Raw genomic sequence first — 22572 nt, forward strand, 5'->3', positions numbered from 1 at the left:
CCCCAATTACAGCATGAAAGGGAGGACTCCTCCTCTTATCTTGAAAACAGAAGGACGTTTCATGCAAATGGCTGTGTGATCAAACTTCCTGGAACCACCAAGCAACCCTTGTTTTGCAGGTTTCATTTACAGAGAGAACTTCACAGAGAAAGAGTTTTATCTACACTCACACACACTCAGAGATCGGATATTTGACAGCAGCAGACTGACACAGGTGAGTTCTCGCATTTTCTAATCAGTAGTTTTTATTATTTACTTTCACTTTGGATTGGTGAAGCCTTTGAATCCACATTGGTTTTTGAGTGGTCACCTCTCTGTGTTACTATCTCTCCACCGCAGCTCAACAAGGACACACTGACATAAACTAACTGTAACTTTATGAGATACTTTACAGGAGCTGAATTAAACAAGAAAAACATCTTTCAATGTTCACCTGACTGATCAGGTGAACATTGAAAGATGTTTTTCTTGCCTGAGGTTTCTTCCTTTTTTTCCCATTAAACTGTGGGGTTTCTTTGGAAGTTTTTCCTTGTACGATGTGAGGGTCTAAGGACAGAGGGTGTCGTATTGTCATACTGATATTCTGTTCAAACTGTGCAGTCCACTGAGACAAATGTAACATTTGTGATATCCATCCATCCATCTTCTCCCGCTTATCCGTGGTCGGGTCGCGGAGGTAGCAGTTCCAGCAGAGAGCCCCAAACTTTCTTTTCCCTGGCCACATCAACCAGCTCTGACTGGGGGATCCCAAGGCGCTCCCAGGCCAGAGAAGAGATATAATCCCTCCATCTGGTTCTAGGTCTACCCCTTGGTCTCTTCCCAGCTGGACGTGCCTGGAACACCTCCCTAGGGAGGCGCCCAGGTGGCATCCTAACTAGGTGCCCGAACCACCTCAACTGGCTCCTTTCGACGCGAAGGAGGAGCGGTTCAACTCCGAGTCCCTCCCGGATGACCGAACTTCTCACCTTATCCCTAAGGGAGACACCAGCCACCCTGCGGAGAAAACCCATCTCGGCCGCTTGTACCCGCGATCTCGTTCTTTCGGTCATGACACATTTGTGATATTGGGCTATATAAATAAACATTGATTGATTGATCAAATCATGACAATAATAAGTTGATGCGTTTCTAGCTATATATGCGTAATTTCAGAAAGTAGAAATAAATTGGATGATAAATTGCCCAATTAAATTATTGCAACATCTTTTTCAGATTTACTATGTGTGCTTCTAATATTTATAAAGAGGAGATAAAAAACCTTCCTTTACAAATTAGGGTAACACTTTATATTAAGGTACACAAATTAACCATCAACTAGTTGTTCATTAACATGCATATTAGCAGTATATTGGCTCTTTATTAGTCATTATAAAACACTTATTAATGCTTATTCTACATGACCATACTCTACAAGTAATAAGCCATTAGTTGAGAGTTTTTCCTCAATAATTCTCTAATTAGTGCTTATTTAATGCAAGTAAGGAAGTTGTTGTACATGAGTTTTGGTCTTAATATGCTCTGCTCAATATGGGCCTAATAAGGCAGTAGTACCACAGGAATAGTAATTCTCCCATAATAACACTTAAAGGTCCCATGTCATGCTTTTCCGGTTATTACCCGTCCCCTTGTGTGTTATTAAGGTTTTTATGCATGTAAACGGTTAAAAACCCTCAAAGTACACCCTGTAGGGAGTAAAACTCTAACACAGAAAAGACCTCCCCATCTACCACGACTGTTTAAAATGGGTAAACGTTTTTTGGACTGCTAAGTTGGGATCGCGGAGAAATGCTTTCCACAGGCCCATTCTCACAGCGTTATAAACCTTTTTCTTACTCAATATCAAGCCACACATTGTTTTTACTTCGGCTGCGAGTGTTTGTGTGTGCTCAGGATGAGTTTTGCTTGTTCTTGCTATATTTCTTTCGCCGACACGGAAGCCCTGTCTGCTCCTCACGAGCAGCTACACGTCGCTTGACCAATCAGAGCACACTGGGCTCACAGGGAGGGGGGGCGAGCTCCAACAAGCCGTTTAGGACAGAGAGTGAATACCAGTGAATACACATACTTTACAGAGATGCTGTATGAGAAACCAATGTGAGTTTGGAAAATTGCACAATATAAATCTATTTTAGTAGACCTCAACAATGGAATTATGATCAGTAGAAATGGCCATGACATGAGCCCTTTAACAAATATGATCTATTCTTATGTACAGATGTAGCACTCCAGATAGGACTCCACCCAGCGGATTCAAACCAAAAACCCAGCGGATCCCAGTGGCTGGGAGATTAAAGCCCTTATTATCTTAATTGTATTTCAATAATATATAGTCTTTATATATTAAATAATCATAATAATAATGTAAATGTTTACGCTTCTTTATTTTTTATGCTCATACTTTTACCTTTACAATAGTTTGCTTTAATATGCAGTATATTTTTTGTAATATTGTTGTGGTGTACACAGTACAGTAGATCAAAGTAAATCAACTCATACATTATCACGTATTATACAGTAATGTGTTGTATTATTAAGTAATATCATACATTAACCCCATTATGGCAGATGCCACATTGAATGGATGAACACATTTATGCATCAATAATTACAACGGAGTATTTCTAAATATAAGTTGTACAAATACTTATATGTATTTAGGCAGGCGTGTGGTGCAGTGGGTTGTGCGTTGGTGTTCGGATCAGGGGGTCACAGGTTCAAACCCCACTGCAGTCAGATTGTCGTTGTGTCCCGGAGACACTTCACCCTAAATTGCTCCTGTGGGGATTGCCCACAGTATTGAGTATGTAAGTCGCGTTGGATAAAAGCGTCTAACGAGTGACATGTGATGTAATTTAATACTAATAACATAATGATTAATTTTACTTTCAGATGATAATACTCTTCACTTGGACAATTGCCAATTTTGAATGCAGGACATTTACTACACGTATAATTACCTAGGTAAATAATCGGAATACTTCTTCCACCTCTGATTTTAACCTGTCACTGTTTTTAAAACTTTAATTAAATGTTTGATATTTCCAGAGACCCTTTCAGACCGGCAATGCTGCCCTGCATGTAAATCCCATCGGAATGTGACAAAAGTCTCCCATCCCCCACGGGAGACTTTTGTCACATTCCGATGGGCAATTATTTGAAACAAAGAGAGTCTGCAACATAGGCTACTATTTCTTGTTAACAGGGAGGATGGTAGAGCTTTGTCACACCGATGATGGCCGACAGACACTTTCAGGGTTAATGAATAGTGCATAGGAGAATTCAAAAGGATTTAGGAGAAGAGACTTCAGTGCTTTGAGAATCCGACTGCACTTACACTATCGACGTATTTATGATGCGCCAGTGGACGTCATGAATGTGCGTCTGCTGCTGTGAGGAAATTACAGTTTTCTGTACAGCGGACTACATTGATGTATAATAACAACAACAACTACTGTAAACCCAGCGCCTTATTCTATCTAGATACTTTGCACCGCGCTCCCACTTGTTGTACCTGGCAGAGCAAGAAACACTCCAGCCTTTTATTTAAACTTGTTTAAAACATATCTAAATAAATATGTGTGTCCCGGGGGCCATAAATGCAATTATGCTGTCAGTTTTCAGATAAAGCCATGGCATCACAATTCTTCTGTATTCTACAATATAGTTATTTTCACCTCCCGTATTGCTTTCAACCCACCAGCTTTTATAGAGAAAATAAGTTATATAATAATTAACCAGAGGCATGTTTCTCACTATTTGATGCATATAAACAACAGGCTATTGTGTGTGAGGAATCAGCTGTTTATTTCATATGAGTTTCATTGTGGCAGCGTCCATCACGGCTCTCCCTGGTGGATCCATGATCCATTGCAGCTGGTTGCAATACACAAAGACAGCTAACTGGGTAACAGTCTGTTCCCTGACAGTAGTTGACTTCTCAGCTTGTCACTCAGAGGGGGGTGGGGGCAGGTGAACGGTATGGTCAATGTTTGTTTAAAAATGTTTGCAGTCATGAAAGCTCTAAGCCAATCACTAGACACCCCTCTTCCTTTACAGCCATGGTCCGGTCTGAAAGCGCTCAGCTGTCTGCGGCAGACAGCTGACATTTATAGTATTGTATTTATTATAGACTTGTTAGTCCTTAACATCTATCACTGTGTATATCTCCATTCAAAAAGTTTAACAAACCCCACACAGCTCAGTAAACACTGTGAAATGTTGACTTTATTTGATCATTTCAGTAAAAACTAACGTTCATATTTCTCTCTTTGATTATTACACCGATGAACATTAAAAACAAAGCACGTTGGCTGATTTTGGACCCCCTCACTATTTTTTAAAACTTTAATTAAATGTTTGATAAGTGCATGCAGATCACAGTACAGTATGCTCGTTCAGTAAAACACGTACACAGATAAAGAGGAAGAGACAGATCACTGCATAAATATGCAAACCAAACCAAACCTACAGTAAACTTTACTGCTGGAGAAGAGAGCTCAGGGGGGGTGGGGGGGAGCTGTGGCTGATGGGCCATTAGGTGTGTGAACAAAGAGTCAAATACAGCTGATCACCTGAGAGCTGCCATTTCAGTCTGACTATTTAAAAAAATAAAAACGGTCTGATTTTAACATTGCACAACAATGAACTCAATGTGTGATTGTTATAGCAGTAATAATAAACACTAATAATACAGTAAACTATTAACAATAGTATAATATTATAGCCCATTTGCCCATGGTGAGATGACGAGACTCCATTAAAAATAAACCTCTTTCTGGTGAATTACTGAGTTTGGGCAACTTAATAACGTCTTAATGAAGTTGACTACAGTATATTCATATTTGTCAGTGCTTTCATGTCAATTCGGCGAACATAAACATAAATGACCGTGAAGATGATGATTAAATTATTATAAAAATTCGGTAGTGAAAGCCGTGCTGTATTTCCTGTGTGTGTTAATTAAAGTGTATTTTATCAGTCAGACTGATGTCAGCTTTTTATTTTAACTTCAAGGAAACTGCATGAGCACAAGTGGGATACATTTGAAGTTGCATTCTGAATTATCTGGTTTGTTCTCTTTGAAAGCATATATAAAAAAAAAGCTGCTATAGGCTAGTTGCACAAGATGGCGTCTATCAACTTCCGGTTCATTAAGTGTGCGGTTGTAAACTTCCGGTCTACGGTAGAGCGGTAGAGGGAAGAGCGGTAGAGGGAAGAGCGATAGATAGCGTATAGATAGCAATAGATAGCGTATAGATATTATATAGGCAATATTTTACACTATGTCTCCAAGATCTAGCGAAGGTTAACATCAGTGATGTACATTGGCTGGTACAAGCGGCAGGCTCAGCCCCGAGGAGCAAAAGAGAAAAGGGGTTCAAGATGTAGCTACATATCCAGTTACGTCGACAATTATGAAGGTAAGTGACAAACAAAGCTGTAGTTACTGGCTAACTTTGACAAATTGACAGTCTTGATACAGTGTAAAGTGTTTTAATGATGTACTATTACGTTTTTTTGGATAACATCAATGATATCCAATTCCCCACAGTTTCAAACAAAGATCTACCTTCAGGGAGAGTGAGCATCAGGGCTAGCTGTTACAGGTCCATGAGAAAGCATAAAAAGCCTCACGATCTCAGAGTACGGAGGAAAATAAAAAGTGTTCATCGGTTCAAAGCCTCAATCAGGTTCATGTTCTGGGGTTTTGATGTTGCTAGAGTAGGTAACCTGTGATTTAGGATTCAAATAAGCACAGCTAGCTGACGTGTAGCAACAGATTACATAGTGACAATACATTTGCTCACATCAACTGGTAGCTAGCTATGTGTGTGTAGCATGAAGGGGCTACAGATTTATTTTCGTTTTGTAACCCTCTCGTGTAAAATGATAAACACATTAGCTAAACCCAAATTTAGCTTTCATCAAAGTTTCTTAATGAGGTTGAAAACCATCTCTTCTTTCATGGAAACCCCAGAAACTGGTTGTGACGGCTGCTGTTCTTTAATGAATGGTTAGTATAATCCATGTAGGGTCCAATTATTTGTATTGGCCAGTGTTAGGTAAGTGCTGGTTTTGTACCCTACATCTATGTTAAGCTGTTCAACATTCTACTAACACTATTTTATGTAGTTATAATATAAGATAATGGGAGGAGGAGAAGACGACAGCCTCCACGTGGCCTCCTCTGCAAGTAACAAGAAATGGAGCAAGACAGACTTGTGAAACTAATGTCGCCAACCAAACGTCGAGCTGGCAGGCTTATTACCGGCGGACGGGCAGTCATCCCGACCGTCGAAAACCGAGGCCTGTCAATGTCGAGGGCCTAACAACCGCCAAACTCGAAGTCCTGCGTCACCTGGCTGATTCCAACGGGGCAGCGGTTCTGCTCCTGCAGGAGACACACTGCACATCAGACAACATCCTCAAGATCCCTGGGTTCCATCTCGCTGGGTCCATCTACAGCAAGCAACACGGTGTGGCAACGTTCGTCCGGACTGAAATAAGCTGGTCAGCCAGTAGCCCATCCCCACCAGGCTCTAACATCGAGTGGCTGGTTACAAAAATCCAGGAAACATCAGTCGTCAACGTATATAAGCCCCCACCATCAGAACTGTCCACGACGTCACTCCCATAGATAACTGCACCCGCCATCTATGCAGGTGACTCCAACTGTCAGCACACAGACTGGGGTTACAACTACACAACACCTAATGGAGTGGCGCTGAGTGAATGGGCCTCCAACACTAATGCGCTGCTGCTGTATGACCCCAAGGAGCCTCCAACCTTCTTCTCTGCATGCTGGAACACCTCCACCAACCCGGACCTGGCCTTCGCCATATGTCACATTAACGACCCGAAACCGGAGAGACGCGTCCTGGACAGGTTTCCCCACTCACATCACCGACCATCCATCATTAAAGTCCCATCACTGGTGGAACCGGTACCAGGGAAACCCGTCAAGCGATGGAACTTCCAAAAGGCCAACTGGGAGTCGTATGCTGAGGAGACTGAAAGAAGGTCAGCTGGCCTGCCAGACCCAGACACAGCCGACCTGGATGCGGCCTATGCAGCCTACTGCCAGGTCCTCCTGGGTGAAGAAAAGAAGATCATCCCACGTGGCTATAACAGGATTTACATCCCAGGTTGGGACGAGGAATGCAGCCACCTTCTGTGTGACCACCAGAGGGCTAGCTCCAGAGAAGAGGTGGATGTGACTGCAGTAGCACTGCTCAAGAAGCTGGATATAAACCGCAGGGCCAGATGGACAGAGGTCGTTGCATCAATCGACTTCACCCATTCTAGTCGCAAGGCGTGGCAGACCATCAACCAGCTCACAGGCAGAAATACAACACCCCACAGCTGCCCAGTCACAGCGAACGCCATCGCATCCCAGCTCCTGAAGAACGGCCGCTTCCCGGATGCTGACTGCTGACAAAGCCTTTGCCCGACTGACATCGCGTGAGGTGTCTTGCATCTCGGGAGCAGCCAGTGTCGATTCCAACCTCTCGGGAGAACTCACAGCAGAGGAACTCAGTGAGGCCATGAGCAAGCTCAAGCCAGGCAAATCCCCTGGCCGTGACAACATCCACCCGGAGTTCGTCATCCACCAGAGCACAACAACATCTGGCTGGCTCTGATCTTCTTATACATCATGCTACCAGGGATTAAAGCTCCCAAAGACTTGGCGCCGTGCCTCTGTCATAGCTCTACCGAAGCCAAATAAATCGGCAGAACCCAAGTCATACAGACCAATCTCGTTGCTCTGTGTCCCATTTAAGATCTTGGAGAGGATGATCCATAGTTGCATCGAGCCATTGGTGGACTCACAGCTCCCACGGGAACAAGCTGGTTTCAGTCGTGGAAGATCAACAGCAGACCAGGTAACACTACTCTGTCAGGACATCGAGGACAGCTTCCAGGACAATGAAAAAAGCTGGGGTAGTGTACCTAGATCTGACTGCTGCATATGACACCGTGTGGCACCGGGGACTCCACCTGAAGCTGCTGAGGACAATACCGGACCGCCACATGGTGAAGTTCATCATGGAGACACTTTCCAACCGTAGCTTCATCCTCCAGACCAGCAGTGGCCAGAGCAGTAGGCTCAGAAGACTGAAGAACGGGGTACCGCAGGGGTCTGTTCTCTCGCCGATGCTGTTCAATGTTTACATCCACGACCTACCTGATACAGCATCCAGAAAGTATGGCTAAGCAGACGATCTTGCCATCATGCTGAGCCGACCAACGTGGAAGGCGATGGAAGAGGGTCAGCTCAGCGTCGGAAAGACAGTCGCTGCAGCATACTACCTTATCACCAGAGAAGCCAGGAGGGAACTTGAGATGCGCGTCGACAACACATGTCTGGAGGTCCAGCAAGCCCCGAAGTATCTTGGAGTGCGTCTGGATCGGACATTATCCTTTAAAAAACACCTGGAAGAAGTCAAGGCCAAGGTGACATCCAGGGTCGCGCTGATCCGCCGCCTTGCTGGAACAACCTCGGGAGCCTCCACTAAGATGCTGCGAATATCCACTCAAGCCCTGGTCTTCTCTGCAGCGGAATACTGCACCCCAGTCTGGAGCAGAAGCCCTCATGCCCTACCTCCCTACGAATAATAACTGGATGCTTAAAGCCTACCCCTGTGTCCCTCTTGCCAGTCCTCGCGGGAATAGCACCGGCCGGCCTCTGACGGGAGGCTGCCACCCTTGCCCTGGCCAGGAAGGCACAAAAATATGACTGGCACATCCTGCACAACACCACAATAACACCAGCACCTCCAAGCAGACTCAAGTCCCGCCATCCCTAAAACAAAGCAGCACAAGAGATGCTCAACTCCATCTCTGAGGACATCTCCAGAGATGCATGGTTGGCAGCAGCTTGGAAGCAGGAGTGGGAGTCAGCCGGGCCCTCCCGAATCCACCGTTACATCTGGGACCCAGGAGATGGCGCCATCGGAGGAGACGACCTATCGCGCCGGCAGTGGACCACTCTGAACCGTCTACGAACTGGGGTCGGTCGCTTTAAAACATTGATGAAGACGTGGGGCTTGGCGAACAGTGCGGCGGCATGCGAGTGCGGTGACCCTGAGCAGACCGCTGACCATATAATCACCATCTGCCCCTTATATAGACCACCCTCGGAAGCCAGCCTGATCAGCCTGCTCTCAGCTTTCTCATTTGTCTGTGTTGTATTGAAGCAGTGTCCTAAATGTAAAATGACTGACATTTTGTTTTAAGAACTGTTCACCTGTGGAGATTGCAGTGGCAAAGTGTTCCTGTGTAGCTGGAACAGCACTCTGCAACCACAATGTTGCACTGCTGTTCCAGACCGCACACTACTCCACACTCAACCTGGCTGCCGTACCCTTCCTCAGCTGCACTGAAACAGAGCAGCGATGGCACAAGCCAAGAACCACGGTAAGTACAGTATGTGTTCACAACCAATCCACGGTTTAATGAGTATTTCCTTTGTGCAAAGAGCTGATTTAGTATGTTGCATCAACGACCTCAATTAATTTGACAATTCTTTTGTGTAATTAATAGGGTGTGAAACCAGGCAGAGTGAGTGACATGGTGTTCATTTCTACTAAGCCAAAGCAGTTTACAGTTGCTGACTGTGTAAGGTAATATATATTGTCCTAAGTAATTGTATGTAGCCTGCTACAACTTTGTGATTGTTGTCTGAGTGTAAAATTGTTCTTAAAGTCGTAATTATCATATAAACATGTTCAAAGGAGTACACGTTACAAGGCCGTGCGGGGGGAGCTGCCAGACCCATATGTCCTCAAAGTCAGCGAGGCATACAAGGACTTCTCAGCAGACATCGCACCACGAAAAAAAAACAAATGGCTCACTACTCAACGACTAACACTCTTTCAGAGGATATGTTGGAAATGCACACATTATATATATCTTTTGCATCTACTTTCTGGATATTGTACATCTGTTCATCTGTTATATAAACTAGCATTACTTAAATATGCAGAGACTAATTGAAATGTTTAAATATGTATTTTTCCCCCCCGATATAACATCAACCTATGTTTTGTAAAAGTTTATTAAATTAATCTGTAAAATGTTATCATATTGTGGATTTATTAAATTATTTATTTTCCTTTGTTATTTATGTGTGCGTTTGTTTTGAGGATATAATTCATTAGTACCTAAACATAGTAGGGTATAACTGCTTTTTGTAATGAAATACACAATTGGTTTGGGAGCAAGAAATCTTTTAATCGTTGTTGCCCAGGCTTGCCGAAATGAATGGAAACTTATCTCCCGATTATAACAGTGTAACTTGTTACTGTTAAATACCGTCAAACTATGTGCAATATGTGCTTTATGTGCAATATATACTTTCTATACATATGCCATCTTTAATAACTGTAATATATACCGGGCTGCTAAATCCTAAGAACTGCTACAGGATTTGATTTGTAGATTTGATTTGTTTTTGATCTGTATTTTTGAAAATTATGTAACTTTTTATCTTTTTTTAGCATATTGTTTATTATATTATAACTCAGTACTTTTTTAACGCATGTGAGATATGCAACACTAAGCTGTCTGTGGCTCTTTCCTGCTGTAACGCTGCAAATGTCCCCTCTGTGGGACTAATAAAGGGATTCTGATTCTGATAACGGGACGAATTTGTACAAAGGGTCACACAGCAATGTAGTGTTGACTTTCTTACACGCTGGAAGGCCAATCGCTTTTCTTTTCACCGAAATCCGCTCATTCTTGCTCTCGGTGTGTCATAACAAACTGTCAAACTGTCAAGCTGTCAAAACTCTGTACTCAAACCGGAAGTACTCAGCCGCACACCCAGCCGCCGGAAGTTGATAGACGCCATCTTGTGCACAGAGCCTATTCTGTCTTTGCCTCCCAGAGAGTCAAATAAAGACTTTTCCCAGGCATGTCAACAAACGCACCCAATTCCTTACGTTTCAAATGAAAGGGCTTTTGTCAATGGGCGACAGGCTCAATCACTATTATGTTTCCTCATTTGGCAAAAAACGTGACTTAACAGAATTATTTTTTTTTAAATGAAAATCTCCACAATAACTACTATACAATGACATGGGACACACAGCTCATTGCTACTGACATAAGGCCGTTTTAGTTTTTAGGAAAAAATAATAAGTTCTCAGTGCCTTTATTTTGCAATGTTGTAATTATTTTAAAAATCTTGACTAAGAAAAGCTTTAAAAAGCTTAAAAGTTCATCAATATATTTTTTAGAAAAGGATGAAAAGATCACCCTTAATGATGGGAAAATATTGTTTTGAAACCAGCTGACCTTATTTAGTTTCATGCTGTTCCCTCATCATACATTTTGAAACACTCTACTTTGTCAACCAAAAGGCCATATTCAAGACATTTTTGAGCAAGATTTCCCATTAAAATGACAATTTACCGTATTTGACGACACTTTCAGCTATTGATTCCTCACATTTAGTGATCAAGAGTTGCAACACAGATATTGACACTCGTGTATTTAAGAAGAAAGTGAGAAGTTGAGAGCAAACTTTGAACAGTGACCTTTAATAGAAACAACAGTCTGTATCTGTTCAATCTGAAGTCATCTGTTTTGTTCTTGTCTGTATCGACTGTATATTCAGGGGCAGAGGAGGTCTAGGGACAAACCTGTATAATGTGAATCCATATATAAACAATAATAATAAAAACATGTGAAAATAAAAATAAAAAGCTAAAAGTCTGGCACTATTACAAATCTAAAAGGACACACTCACTGTCACAGGATACATGCACCATAAACCCGCTCATTAAATTCCAACATGATCGAGAATCTGAATCTTACAGAATCTATCCTCTAAAAACTTTCGAAATAAATATAATCTTAATGTACGGCACATATCTGTTGCAACCCAATTACAGCATGAAAGGGAGGAACCTTCCTCTTATCTTGAAAACAGAAGGACGCTTCATGCAAACGGCTATGTGATCAAACTTCCTGGAACCAACAGCAAGTTGCAGCAACATTTGTTTTGCAGGTTTTGTATACAGAAAAAAACTTGACCTAGAAAGACTTTCATCTACACTCGCACACACTGAGATCTGATACTTGACAGCAGCAGACTGACGCAGGTGAGCTCTTTTATTTTCTAATCAGTAGTTTTTTTTTTCTTTTACTTTGGTGAAGCTTTTGAATCCACGTTTGTTTTTGAGTGTTCTCGTCTCTTTGTGTTACTATCTCTCCACCGCAGCTCAACAAGGACACGCTGACACAAATGAACTTTAACTTTATGAGATACTTTACAGGAGCTGTATTAAAGGAGGAGCTCCAACAAGCCGTTTAGGACAGAGTGAATACTTATACAGAGATGCTGAATGAGAAACCAATGTGATTTTGGAAAATTGCACAATATAAATCTATTCTAGTATACCTCAACAATGGAATTATGATCAGTAGAAATGGCCATGACATGGGACCTTTAAACAAGAAAAACATCTTGTTCACCTGACTGATCCAATCATGATAATAAGTTGATGCGTTTCTAGTAACATATGCATGCTTTCAGAAAGTAGAAATACATTGGAGGAAAAATGGCCCAATTAAATTATTGCAACATATTTTTCAGATTTACTGTGTGGCTTCTAATATTTATAAAGAGGTAATTAAAAACGTTCCTTTACAAATGATAAATTAGCAATATGTCCACCCTGTAGCCACTACTCTTCACTTTTTGAGGATGAATTCTTACAATTAGGTATACATACAGTATGACTAAGGCAGTGCAAGTGTCAAACTTACAAAGACAATCTGTCAACAGGATATCACACTGGTTGTAATTTATAGAACTTTCTCTTATTTCTACTTCATAAAAGCCTTTGGTTATCTAAATTGCATTTCTTATCCATACAGGATGATGAAGATATCAGGAAGAGTCACTTGGTGCTGTTTAGCTCTGCTCCTCGCCCTGACCTCTGTGTCAGCTGTACAGAGAGAGCTGAATTCAATCAATGATTTGAAGAAAATTAACTTCGGCCAATCTGTGCCCAAGCACAGTCTTCTGCTGCTCCACTGGTTTGCCAACACAGTTACTATTGATGAGAACAATGTAATAAATCTGACCTTTGACCCGAACAGTAGAGCTTATGGCTCACATCATTATGGCAACGGTGAGAGGCTGCTGGACCCACTGCCTTGGAGAAGTCATTACAGGTACTACACTATTGGTAATCTCGCTCAGGTTACATTAAATCCACTTCCGCGTTATGTAGCGCGTCCACGAAGAGATTTTGCAGGAGAGAACAGGGACAGGATCATAGTTCGTGTCAGGGAGGAAAACACAGGAAGGCAAACTTTCTGGTGGGTAGACCACGTGTATATCACACAGCATTTTCATTATCAGGGGGAATATGATCCAGCTCATACCTACAGCATCACCACGAACCTCCTGAGAGAGATCAGAGAGTTTTCTGTGGGACCAAACCAACAGCCACTGTCGTATCTCAGAAACCGCTTTGGAAGCAGCGCTGATGATGTCGACATTGAAAACGCATGGGATCAGCTTGCTTGCCTTGGACTGCTGTTGTATATTGTGCTTGAGGAAAGGTCCCCCTTCACCCCACAATCCAACCGCCCAACGTGTGTCAGAAAAAGCGCCTTATACATACAAAATGATTGGTTTACAGCTTTTGCGAACTGCTGCATGATCTTTGTTGTTCTTTTAATTTGTCATTATATTATGTCCATATAATGTGTTTAAGCATAATGCTTCTCACAAGTCAGCAGGATTCAAAAGTTGATTGGGAAGAAGGAAACACGCGTGAACAATGTCCAGGGGTTCTTCTGTTTTATGCTTTGTTTTAAAAATTCTAATTTGTATTATATAACTTTTTTTGTGAATGGTGTTAGTTTATATTTGAGATAAAGGCTTTGAATGACATGCTTTAGATGACAGGTCAAATCCTTTAAGTCCTCGATCTTTTGAGCTTCAAAGTTACATTTATTAAAAATGGTTCTGAATAACAGTAGGGCTTCTTCTTCTATTTGAAATGTGCACATTGGCTTTTGTTTTTTTTTTAATAATGCACTGCTTTGCTGCAGGCATGAAGCTGCAGGTTTCAGTTTTGCTCCAGCATGTATAATTGAATAGCTATGACTCACTGAGGTTTCCTCCTGTGTGTGAGACGGATGAAGAGGATTTAAGCAGCACTGATTGATAAACCAAACAGATCGGTGAATGACTGTCCGGTCTGCAAAGGACAGCCGTCACTGACATGAATGCATTTAATGTTTTTATACTTCCTGTAATGTCATAAATTGTGTGTGTTTATTAAATTGTTATGTGTCAGTAAGACTGATGTCAGCTTTTCATTTGAGGTTTTAGGGAATTGAGCACAATTTAGATGTGCAAAATAATAAAGACACCGTTAACATTATATTCTGGAAGATCAGATTTGTTATCTTTGGCATCACAAGCGACAAAACGCTGCTATATATATTAGCTTTTTGCATTTCTAAAGACTACTTTTCATATCTGGAAATGAGAATGTTTTTTCAAACACCTGTATGATCAAACTTCTTCTTACCACCTGCAACACTTGTTTTGCCAGTTTTATTTACGGGAAACTGAAACCTAGCAAGAGTTTCCTCTATATACACACACACACCCACACACACACACACACACAGAGATCTGACACTCGACAGCAGCAGACTAACAGAGGTGAGCTCTCTTATTTTCTCACTAGTTTGTTTCTATTATTTACTTTGGCTCTATTTCACATGATTGGAAGAAGACTTTGATTCTAGTTTTTGTATTTGAGTTTTCTCTCCTCTTCGTGTTACTATCCCTCCACCGCAGCTCAACAAGGAAACGCTGTGTATCAAAACAGTCTACTAGATAGAGTGTAACTTGGAACTCGCTTGATTTGATGAACTCAGGCTGCTGAAGCCTCAAAATAAACTCAGAGAACTTAAACATAAATGTTTTGCTCAATAAGAAGACTGTGGATGCCCTTGTAATGCCTATTGCATATCTTGTTACAATGGCATGCATGCTTTGAGAAAGTACAGATAGGATGTTAAATGGCGCAGCGAACAATAGGGTTTCAAGGTGACGAAATCTCAGATTAAAAACAGCAAATGTACGTTGTTTATGCCGTTATAAGGAGATTATTTACAATGTTTTTATTTACTAACAAAATATTATTTTCAAACAATGTATTATACCTTTTTTTTTTTAAATTGAAGATTATATGCTCGTCAAAATGTCTCCCACTTTAGGTTCAATATTTTTTTATAGTAGTTTTTTTGAATGAATAATGAAAAGTAACCTATACTGTATATAGGGCTCAGAAAATATACAACTGATTCCATGATTTGGCAAGTAAATACAAATGTTTAACATTTCCAATGAAATTATTTAAAATGTTCAGATTTATTATGTTTAACGTCTACTATAGAAAAAAAGATGATATAAAAAAAATGTTGTATACCAATTACTACGGGCCTATTTAATGCTGACGGGGGTGAAGAGTGACACTCCTTCAGAGCAAGGAAATCACACATTTAGCTTTTCACCAAGAGGTCGTTTTGAGACCATAACGTCTTTTAATTCTTAAAACATTGTAATACCATCAATATATTTTTGTATCATTAAGTGAACACACATCAATTGATTAAATGAATCTGTTTTTATAAACTTTCTGTACTCTATTTCTACCTCACAAAAGGACTTTGGACATCTTAATTGAAAGTCAAGTCCCAGGATGATGAAGATGTTGGGAGGAGTCACTTGGTGCTGTGTAGCTCTGCTCCTCGCCCTGACCTCTGTGTCAGCTGTACAGAAGACGCTCAGATCAATCAATGGTTTGAAGAAAATCAACTTTGGCCAATCTGTGCCCAAGCACAGTCTTCTGCTGCTCCACTGGTTTGCCAACGAGATCGACATCGACAACAACGATATTATACAGCTGACCTTTGACCCAAACAGTGGAGATTATGGTTCCCATCATTATGGCAACTATGAGGATCTGCTGAACCCACTGCCCCGGGGAAATCAATACCATTACTACACGATTGGAAATCTCCATCAGGGAACGTCCAATCCACTTCCAGCGTATGTAGCGCATCCCCAGAGGGAGTATGAAGGAGAAAACAGGGACAGGATCATAGTTCGGGTCAGGGAGCAAAACCGAAGGGAAGTTTACCAGACGATAGACGAAGTGTATATCACACAGCATTATGACACTTCGGAAAATCAGGGGACACCTTATGATCCAGATCATACCTACAGCATCACCACGAACCTCCTGAGACAGATCAGAGAGTTTGCTCTGGGACAAAACCAACTGTCGAATCTCAGAAACCGCTTTGGAAGCAGCGCTGATGATGTACAAATCATAAACGCATGGGGTCCCCTTGCTTGCCTTGGACTGCTGCTGTATATTGTGATCCAGGAAAAGCAGTCCTCTAATCAACAAAACAACCGACCTGAAAACAGAAGAAATCCTAGTAATAAGAGAGAGCACAATGTTCCTAGAAATGAGAGAGAGCACAATGTTCCTAGAAATGAGAGAGAGCACAATGTTCCTAGAAATGTCCCAAACCAGAGTTATGTTGTAATGAATATGGGCGATTATGAGGACCGTGTAGCCAGCAGGGGACCGGTAAACACAGAATCAGACTGTTGCAAGACCTATAAATGCTGTTTAATGTGTGGTTTTTGTTGTTTTGCCTTCATAACTTTAATTGTATCGGGTATCATTTTTTATTTTTTTGTTATAAAAAAATAAGAGAAACAAAAATGTATCATGAGGGCTTCTGGGAAGAAAACCAAAACCCACTTTTGTATTTAATGGTGCGTTCAAACCGGATGCGATGCGATATTTGGGGGCGGCGCGATTACATATACGTGGGCAGACGTGGACAGACGCGAATTTGCTCCGATGATGCGGATGATGCGAATGACGCGGCGCGATTGAAGGGGGCCGCGACAACCGCTCGAGTAAAATGTGTTAAACTTGAGCGTCAAATTTGCGTTACGCGATCTCGCGGTAGCCAATCAGCGGTGAGGATCTCAGCCTGCGGTCACTGACGTTGAACCAGAAAACCAGTCGTGAGGTGTTAGTACTCAGAGCTGTACAGAAGTTAAACAAGTACAAACTAGGGATGCAAGTGATTATTCGATTATTCAAATATTCGTTACAGTCTCCATAATCGAATATTATTTTAAAAAATCGATTTTATTTATATATATTTTAATTATTATTTATGTTTTTTTGTTTTTTTTCTGGCTTAGTTTCAACCAAAATATAGGTTAATGCTAATACTAGTAATAGTATTAATAATTGTAATAATAGGGGTCGGTCTAATAATCGATTATTATTCGCCAGGGCTGCCGAATAATCGATTTTGATCATGGTCAGTTTCTGGCAACCCTAGTACAAACCACAGACTGTCTGTGTCATGGCGAATACAGTCGCTGGTTTATTCATGTCTGTAGGCCGTTGTTATGAGTGTGGAATGAGCATATACAACGTTAGCTTAGCCTGGTCGACCCAATCTCCATTCAGAAAACACACATTTCAAAAGGTTTTTCGTCTGCCGTCTGTCTGCAGACTTGTCAAAGCATTAATTCATGGTTTTTACTAACCGGTATCAGTATGTTGTTACCTCGGCATCTTTTAGAAACGTGTATTACAATTAAATCACGGTCAAATATGTTCATTTTGTTGTAGTTGTAGCCTCTGTCGTACTGACCGTTCAGCGGCCCGACCAAGCAAGGAGAGAGAGGCAGAAGATCCAAAAATATTCTTGTTTGAATGATGCGAGTAAACACAGCTGACAACCGCGGTGAAACTCGAGCGATTAGAGCGAAGCGAATATTCGCATCGCGTATGGCGTGAACGCACCATAAGAGACTGCTCTGAAAGCAAAACTGATGATTTCCACCTTACAAACACTGTTAAAAAAAAAAAAAAAAAGAACTACAAACAAGAAAACAGACCCATTGATTGGGGCTCTGCATTATTTTTGTATTTAATTTGTTTATTTCTGCATTTTGATTTCCTTTGTGTACTATTTCATCTTTTTGGTGAATGTTGTTTTGGTATAACGTGCTTTGAATGAAAATTTAAATTCTTTAATCTTCAAATCTCAAACTGTGCGTTATGAAAGGCTGAGAGTCTTTAGAACTTAATAGCTCCATTTATTCATAAATATAGTTTGTAAATAACAGCAGGGTTTTTTCTTTATAATTTGAACTGAACACATTGGCTTTTATTTCATATTATAACGCACTGCTTTGGCACGGTAATAAAGCTCTAGGGTTCAGCGTTAATAATCCAAGAGCAATGATTAACTGATGATTTTTACACTGTCTGATACTGATAATTTTACAGAATAAAATGTCACTTATTAAAAAATGAAACTGTGTGAATGGCTCTAAGGTCCGTTAAGGTCAGCCGTCACTGACATGAACGCATTCCATTGAGTGTCTTTTTACTTTCTGCAATGTTGGAAATATTGTGTGTGTGTTGATTAAAGTGTATTTTATCAGTCAGACTGATGTCAGTTTTTTTATTTTAACTTCAAGGAAACTGCATGAGCACAAGTGAGATACATTTGAAGTTGCATTCTGAATTATCTGGTTTGTTCTCTTTGAAAGCATATATAACAAAAGCTGCTATTCTGTCTTTACCTCCCAGAGAGTCAAATAAAGACTTTTCCCGGGCATGTCAACAAACGCACCCAATTCCTTACGTTTCAAATGAAAGGGCTTTTGCCAATGGGCGACAGGCTCAATCACTATTATGTTTCCTCATTCGGCAAAAAACAGTGACTTAAAAGGTGGGGTATGTAATTTATTTCAGAAAAACTTTTTGTTATATTCCATGGAATGCTCTTAACATCCCGATAGCAATGAATATATTAAATGCTTTGACAATAAATATATCAAATAATTTCATCTGTGGAAGCCGTAGTACTGTAAAAAGCACGACCAATCATCTGAGCCAGCCCGGCTAAAATAACTGGATGGCCTACCTGCCTGTCAGCCTTCCATCTGTGCACACACTTATCTCGTGCCCTCTATTGGTCATGTGCACGCTCGTGTGTGTTTGAGGAGGGGCTCTGTAAGGAAGTCTGAAGGAAGAGGCAGATTTTTTCCAGTTGTGCACTTTCAAATTCATGCGCACTCGAGCTGGTTTCTCCAAAATTATATACCCCAGCTTTAACAGAATTTGTTTTATAAATGAAAATCTCCAACAAAACTACCATACAATGACTGCATACAAGGCACAGACACAGCTCATTGCTACTAACATGAGGCCGTTTTATATTTTAGTAACAAATTAGTTCTCAGTGCCTTTATTTTGCAATATTGTAATTATTTTAAATATCTTGGCTAAAAAGCCCTTTAAAAAGCTTACCAAGGTTAATCGATATACGTTTTAGAAAAAAGGATCAAAAGATCACCCTTAATGAGGGAAAATTATTGTTCAAAGTCTGGCACTATTACAAATCTAAAAGGACACACTCACTGTCACAGGATAGATGCACCATAAACCCGCTCATTAACATGATCGAGAATCTGATTCTTACAGAAACTGTGCTCTAAAAACTGTCAAAATAAATAATCCTAATATCTGTTAAACCCCAATCACAGCATGAAAGGGAGGACTCTTACTCTTATCTTGAAAACAGAAGGACGTTTCATGCAAACGGCTGTGTGATCAAAGTTTACTTCCTGGAATCACCAGCAAGTTGCAGCAACCCTTGTTTTGCAGGTTTCATTTACAGAGAAACTTCACCAAGAAAGACTTTCATCTACACTCGCACACACTCTGAGATCTGATACTTGAAAGCAGCAGACTAACGCAGGTGAGCTCTCTTATTTTCTAATCAGTAGTTTTTTTATTTACTTTGGTGAAGCTTTTGAATCCACGTTTGTTCTCTTCTCTTTGTGTTACTATCTCTCCACCGCAGCTCAACAAGGACACGCTGACACAAATGAACTGTAACTTTATGAGATACTTTACAGGAGGTGTATTAAACAAGAAAAACATCTTTCAATGTTCACCGGACTGATCAAATCATGATAATAAGTTGATGCGTTTCTAGTAACATATGCATGCTTTCAGAAAGTAGAAATACATTGGAGGAAAAATGGCCCAATTCAATTATTGCAACATATTTTTCAGATTTACTGTGTGGCTTCTAATATTTATAAAGAGGTAATTATAAACGTTCCTTTACAAATTATAAATTAGCAATATGTCCACCCTGTAGCCACTACTCTTCACTTTTTGAGGATGAATTCTTACAATTAGGTATACAGTATGACTAAGGCAGTGCAAGTATCAAACTTACAAAGACAATCTGTCAACAGGATATCACACTTGTTGTAATTTATAGAACTTTCTCTTATTTCTACTTCATAAAAGCCTTTGGTTATCTAAATTGCATTTCTTATCCATACAGGATGATGAAGATATCAGGAAGAGTCACTTGGTGCTGTTTAGCTCTGCTCCTCGCCCTGACCTCTGTGTCAGCTGTACAGAGAGAGCTGAATTCAATCAATGATTTGAAGAAAATCCACTTCGGCCAATCTGTGCCCAAGCACAGTCTTCTGCTGCTCCACTGGTTTGCCAACACAGTTAACATTGACGATAACAATGTCATAAGTCTGACCTTTGACCCAAACAATAGAGCTTATGGCTCACATCATTATGGCAACTTTGAGGGGCTGCTGGACCCACTGCCTTGGGGAAGTCAATACAGGTACTACACGATTGGCAGTCTCAATCAAGACCAGTCCATGCAACTTCCCCCTTATGTCGTCCGTCCTTTGAGGGAGTATGCAGGAGAAAACAGGGACAGGATCATAGTTCGTGTCAGGGAGCAAAACACTGGATGGCAAGTTTTTCGGAGGATAGACCACGTGTATATCACACAGCATAATCCACAGAATATTCCGAATCATGCGGAATATGATCCAGCACATACCTACAGGATCACCACGAACCTCCTGAGAGAGATCAGAGAGTTTTCTGTGGGACTAAACCAACTGCCACTGTCGTATCTCAGAAACCGCTTTGGAAGCAGCGCTGATGATACACAAATCAGAAACACATGGGGTCACCTTGCTTGCCTTGGCCTGCTGCTGTATATTGTGCTCGGGGAAAGGCACCTCTTTACCCCACAATACAACTACACACCGCAAGTCAGAGAACAAAGCACCTCCACACCAGATAACAGACAGACTGATTGGTGTACAGCTTTTGTGACCTGCTGCATGATCTTTGTTGTTCTTTTAGTTGTTATTATTTTGGCAAATTCTGCAGCAAGGAGATAACTTGAAATGAGAGAAATTGCCATATAATGTGTTTAAGCACAATGCTTCTCACAAAGTCAGCAGGATTCAAAAGTTGATTGGGAAGACTGAAACACCCGTGAACATGTCCAGGGGTTCTTCTGTTTTAAATTCTAATTTGTATTATATAACCTTTTTTGTGAGTGGTGTTAGTTTATATTTGAGATAAAGGCTTAAAGGCAAAATACTTTAAATCTTTGATCTTTTGATCTTCAAAGTTATAGTTATAAAAAAATGACAGGTTCTGAATAACAGTAGGGCTTCTTCTTCTTTTTGAAATGTGCATATTAGCTTTTTTTTTTTTTTAATAATGCACTGCTTTGGCGCAGTCATGAAGCTGCAGGCTTCAGTTTTGCTCCAGCATGTATAATTGAATAGCTATGACTCACTGAGGATTCCTCCTGTGTGTGAGACAGATGAAGAGAATTTAAGCAGCACTGATTGATAAACCAAACAGATCGGTGAATGACTGTACGGTCTGCAAAGGACAGCCGTCACTGACATGAATGCATTTCTTTTTTTTTTATACTTTCTGTAATGTCATAAATTGTGTCTGTTTATTAAATTGTAATGTGTGAGACAACAGATCCATTGATGGGTATGAGGATACGCATTCTTTTTGTTTGTCTTGTAGTCTTTTTTTTTTGAAAATCAGGAATTCCCAATACACAAAAAAAAAGGCAAATTTAACCTCTTAGAAAGAAAGACAAAGAATAAATAAGGAGAAAATGTATATGATTACAGCGTTAAAAGTTATGGATCATAATACAAGCAGGTTAACCTCTCAAAAGTCCAGTGCCAGAGGTCCTGGTATCGTACGAAACTAGACAAAAACCTGAGGAATGCATTGGTAACAACAAGCTTGTCATGAAAGAGTCAAAACAATGTTTCAAAGTTTGGCTTAATGTTGTGTATGCGTCTGAACATCCCCAGTTCACCGCGCCTACGCCTTGAAAAAACTGTCAATTGTAGTGATACCAATTGGATGTAGTCCAAGAGACTCTGCTTTTATTGCAAATGATAATGCACTGCTCTGGCGTGTTTATCAAGCTCAAAGCTGCTTTCATTCAACTAGGTCATGTTCCAGCATGCAAGATCTAATAGAAATGATTCACTGATTATTAATCCTGTGTTTGATAGACATGAAGAGCATTTAGATTGTTCTGACTGTGTGTTTCATTTATGTATAATGTATGAGGAAATAAGTTAACATCTTTTGTACGTTT

The 22572-nt window shown here is 40.6% G+C and overlaps 2 protein-coding genes across 7 annotated transcripts in view; one reads left to right on the forward strand and one right to left on the reverse strand.

Moving 5' to 3' along the window:
• LOC307014767 (septin-9-like) overlaps nucleotides 1-22572 on the reverse strand; it is a 114589-nt gene that overhangs the window by 55246 nt on the left and 36771 nt on the right. The window lies entirely within an intron of this gene.
• LOC307014770 (uncharacterized protein) lies at nucleotides 95-18535 on the forward strand. Of its 2 annotated transcripts, none has more exons than XM_079642909.1 (2): nucleotides 95-214; nucleotides 15705-18535. In XM_079642909.1, exon 2 carries the CDS (start codon nucleotides 15741-15743, stop codon nucleotides 16764-16766), a length of 1026 nt encoding a protein of 341 aa, XP_079499035.1. In that variant the 5' UTR covers nucleotides 95-214; nucleotides 15705-15740; the 3' UTR covers nucleotides 16767-18535. The 2 variants fall into 2 exon arrangements, with proteins under 2 accessions (XP_079499035.1, XP_079499034.1); XM_079642908.1 differs by lacking the exon at nucleotides 95-214 and adding an exon at nucleotides 14637-14695.

Source organism: Notothenia rossii (genome assembly GCF_949606895.1).
Source record: "Notothenia rossii genome assembly, chromosome: 8".
Classification (NCBI taxonomy): domain Eukaryota; kingdom Metazoa; phylum Chordata; class Actinopteri; order Perciformes; family Nototheniidae; genus Notothenia; species Notothenia rossii.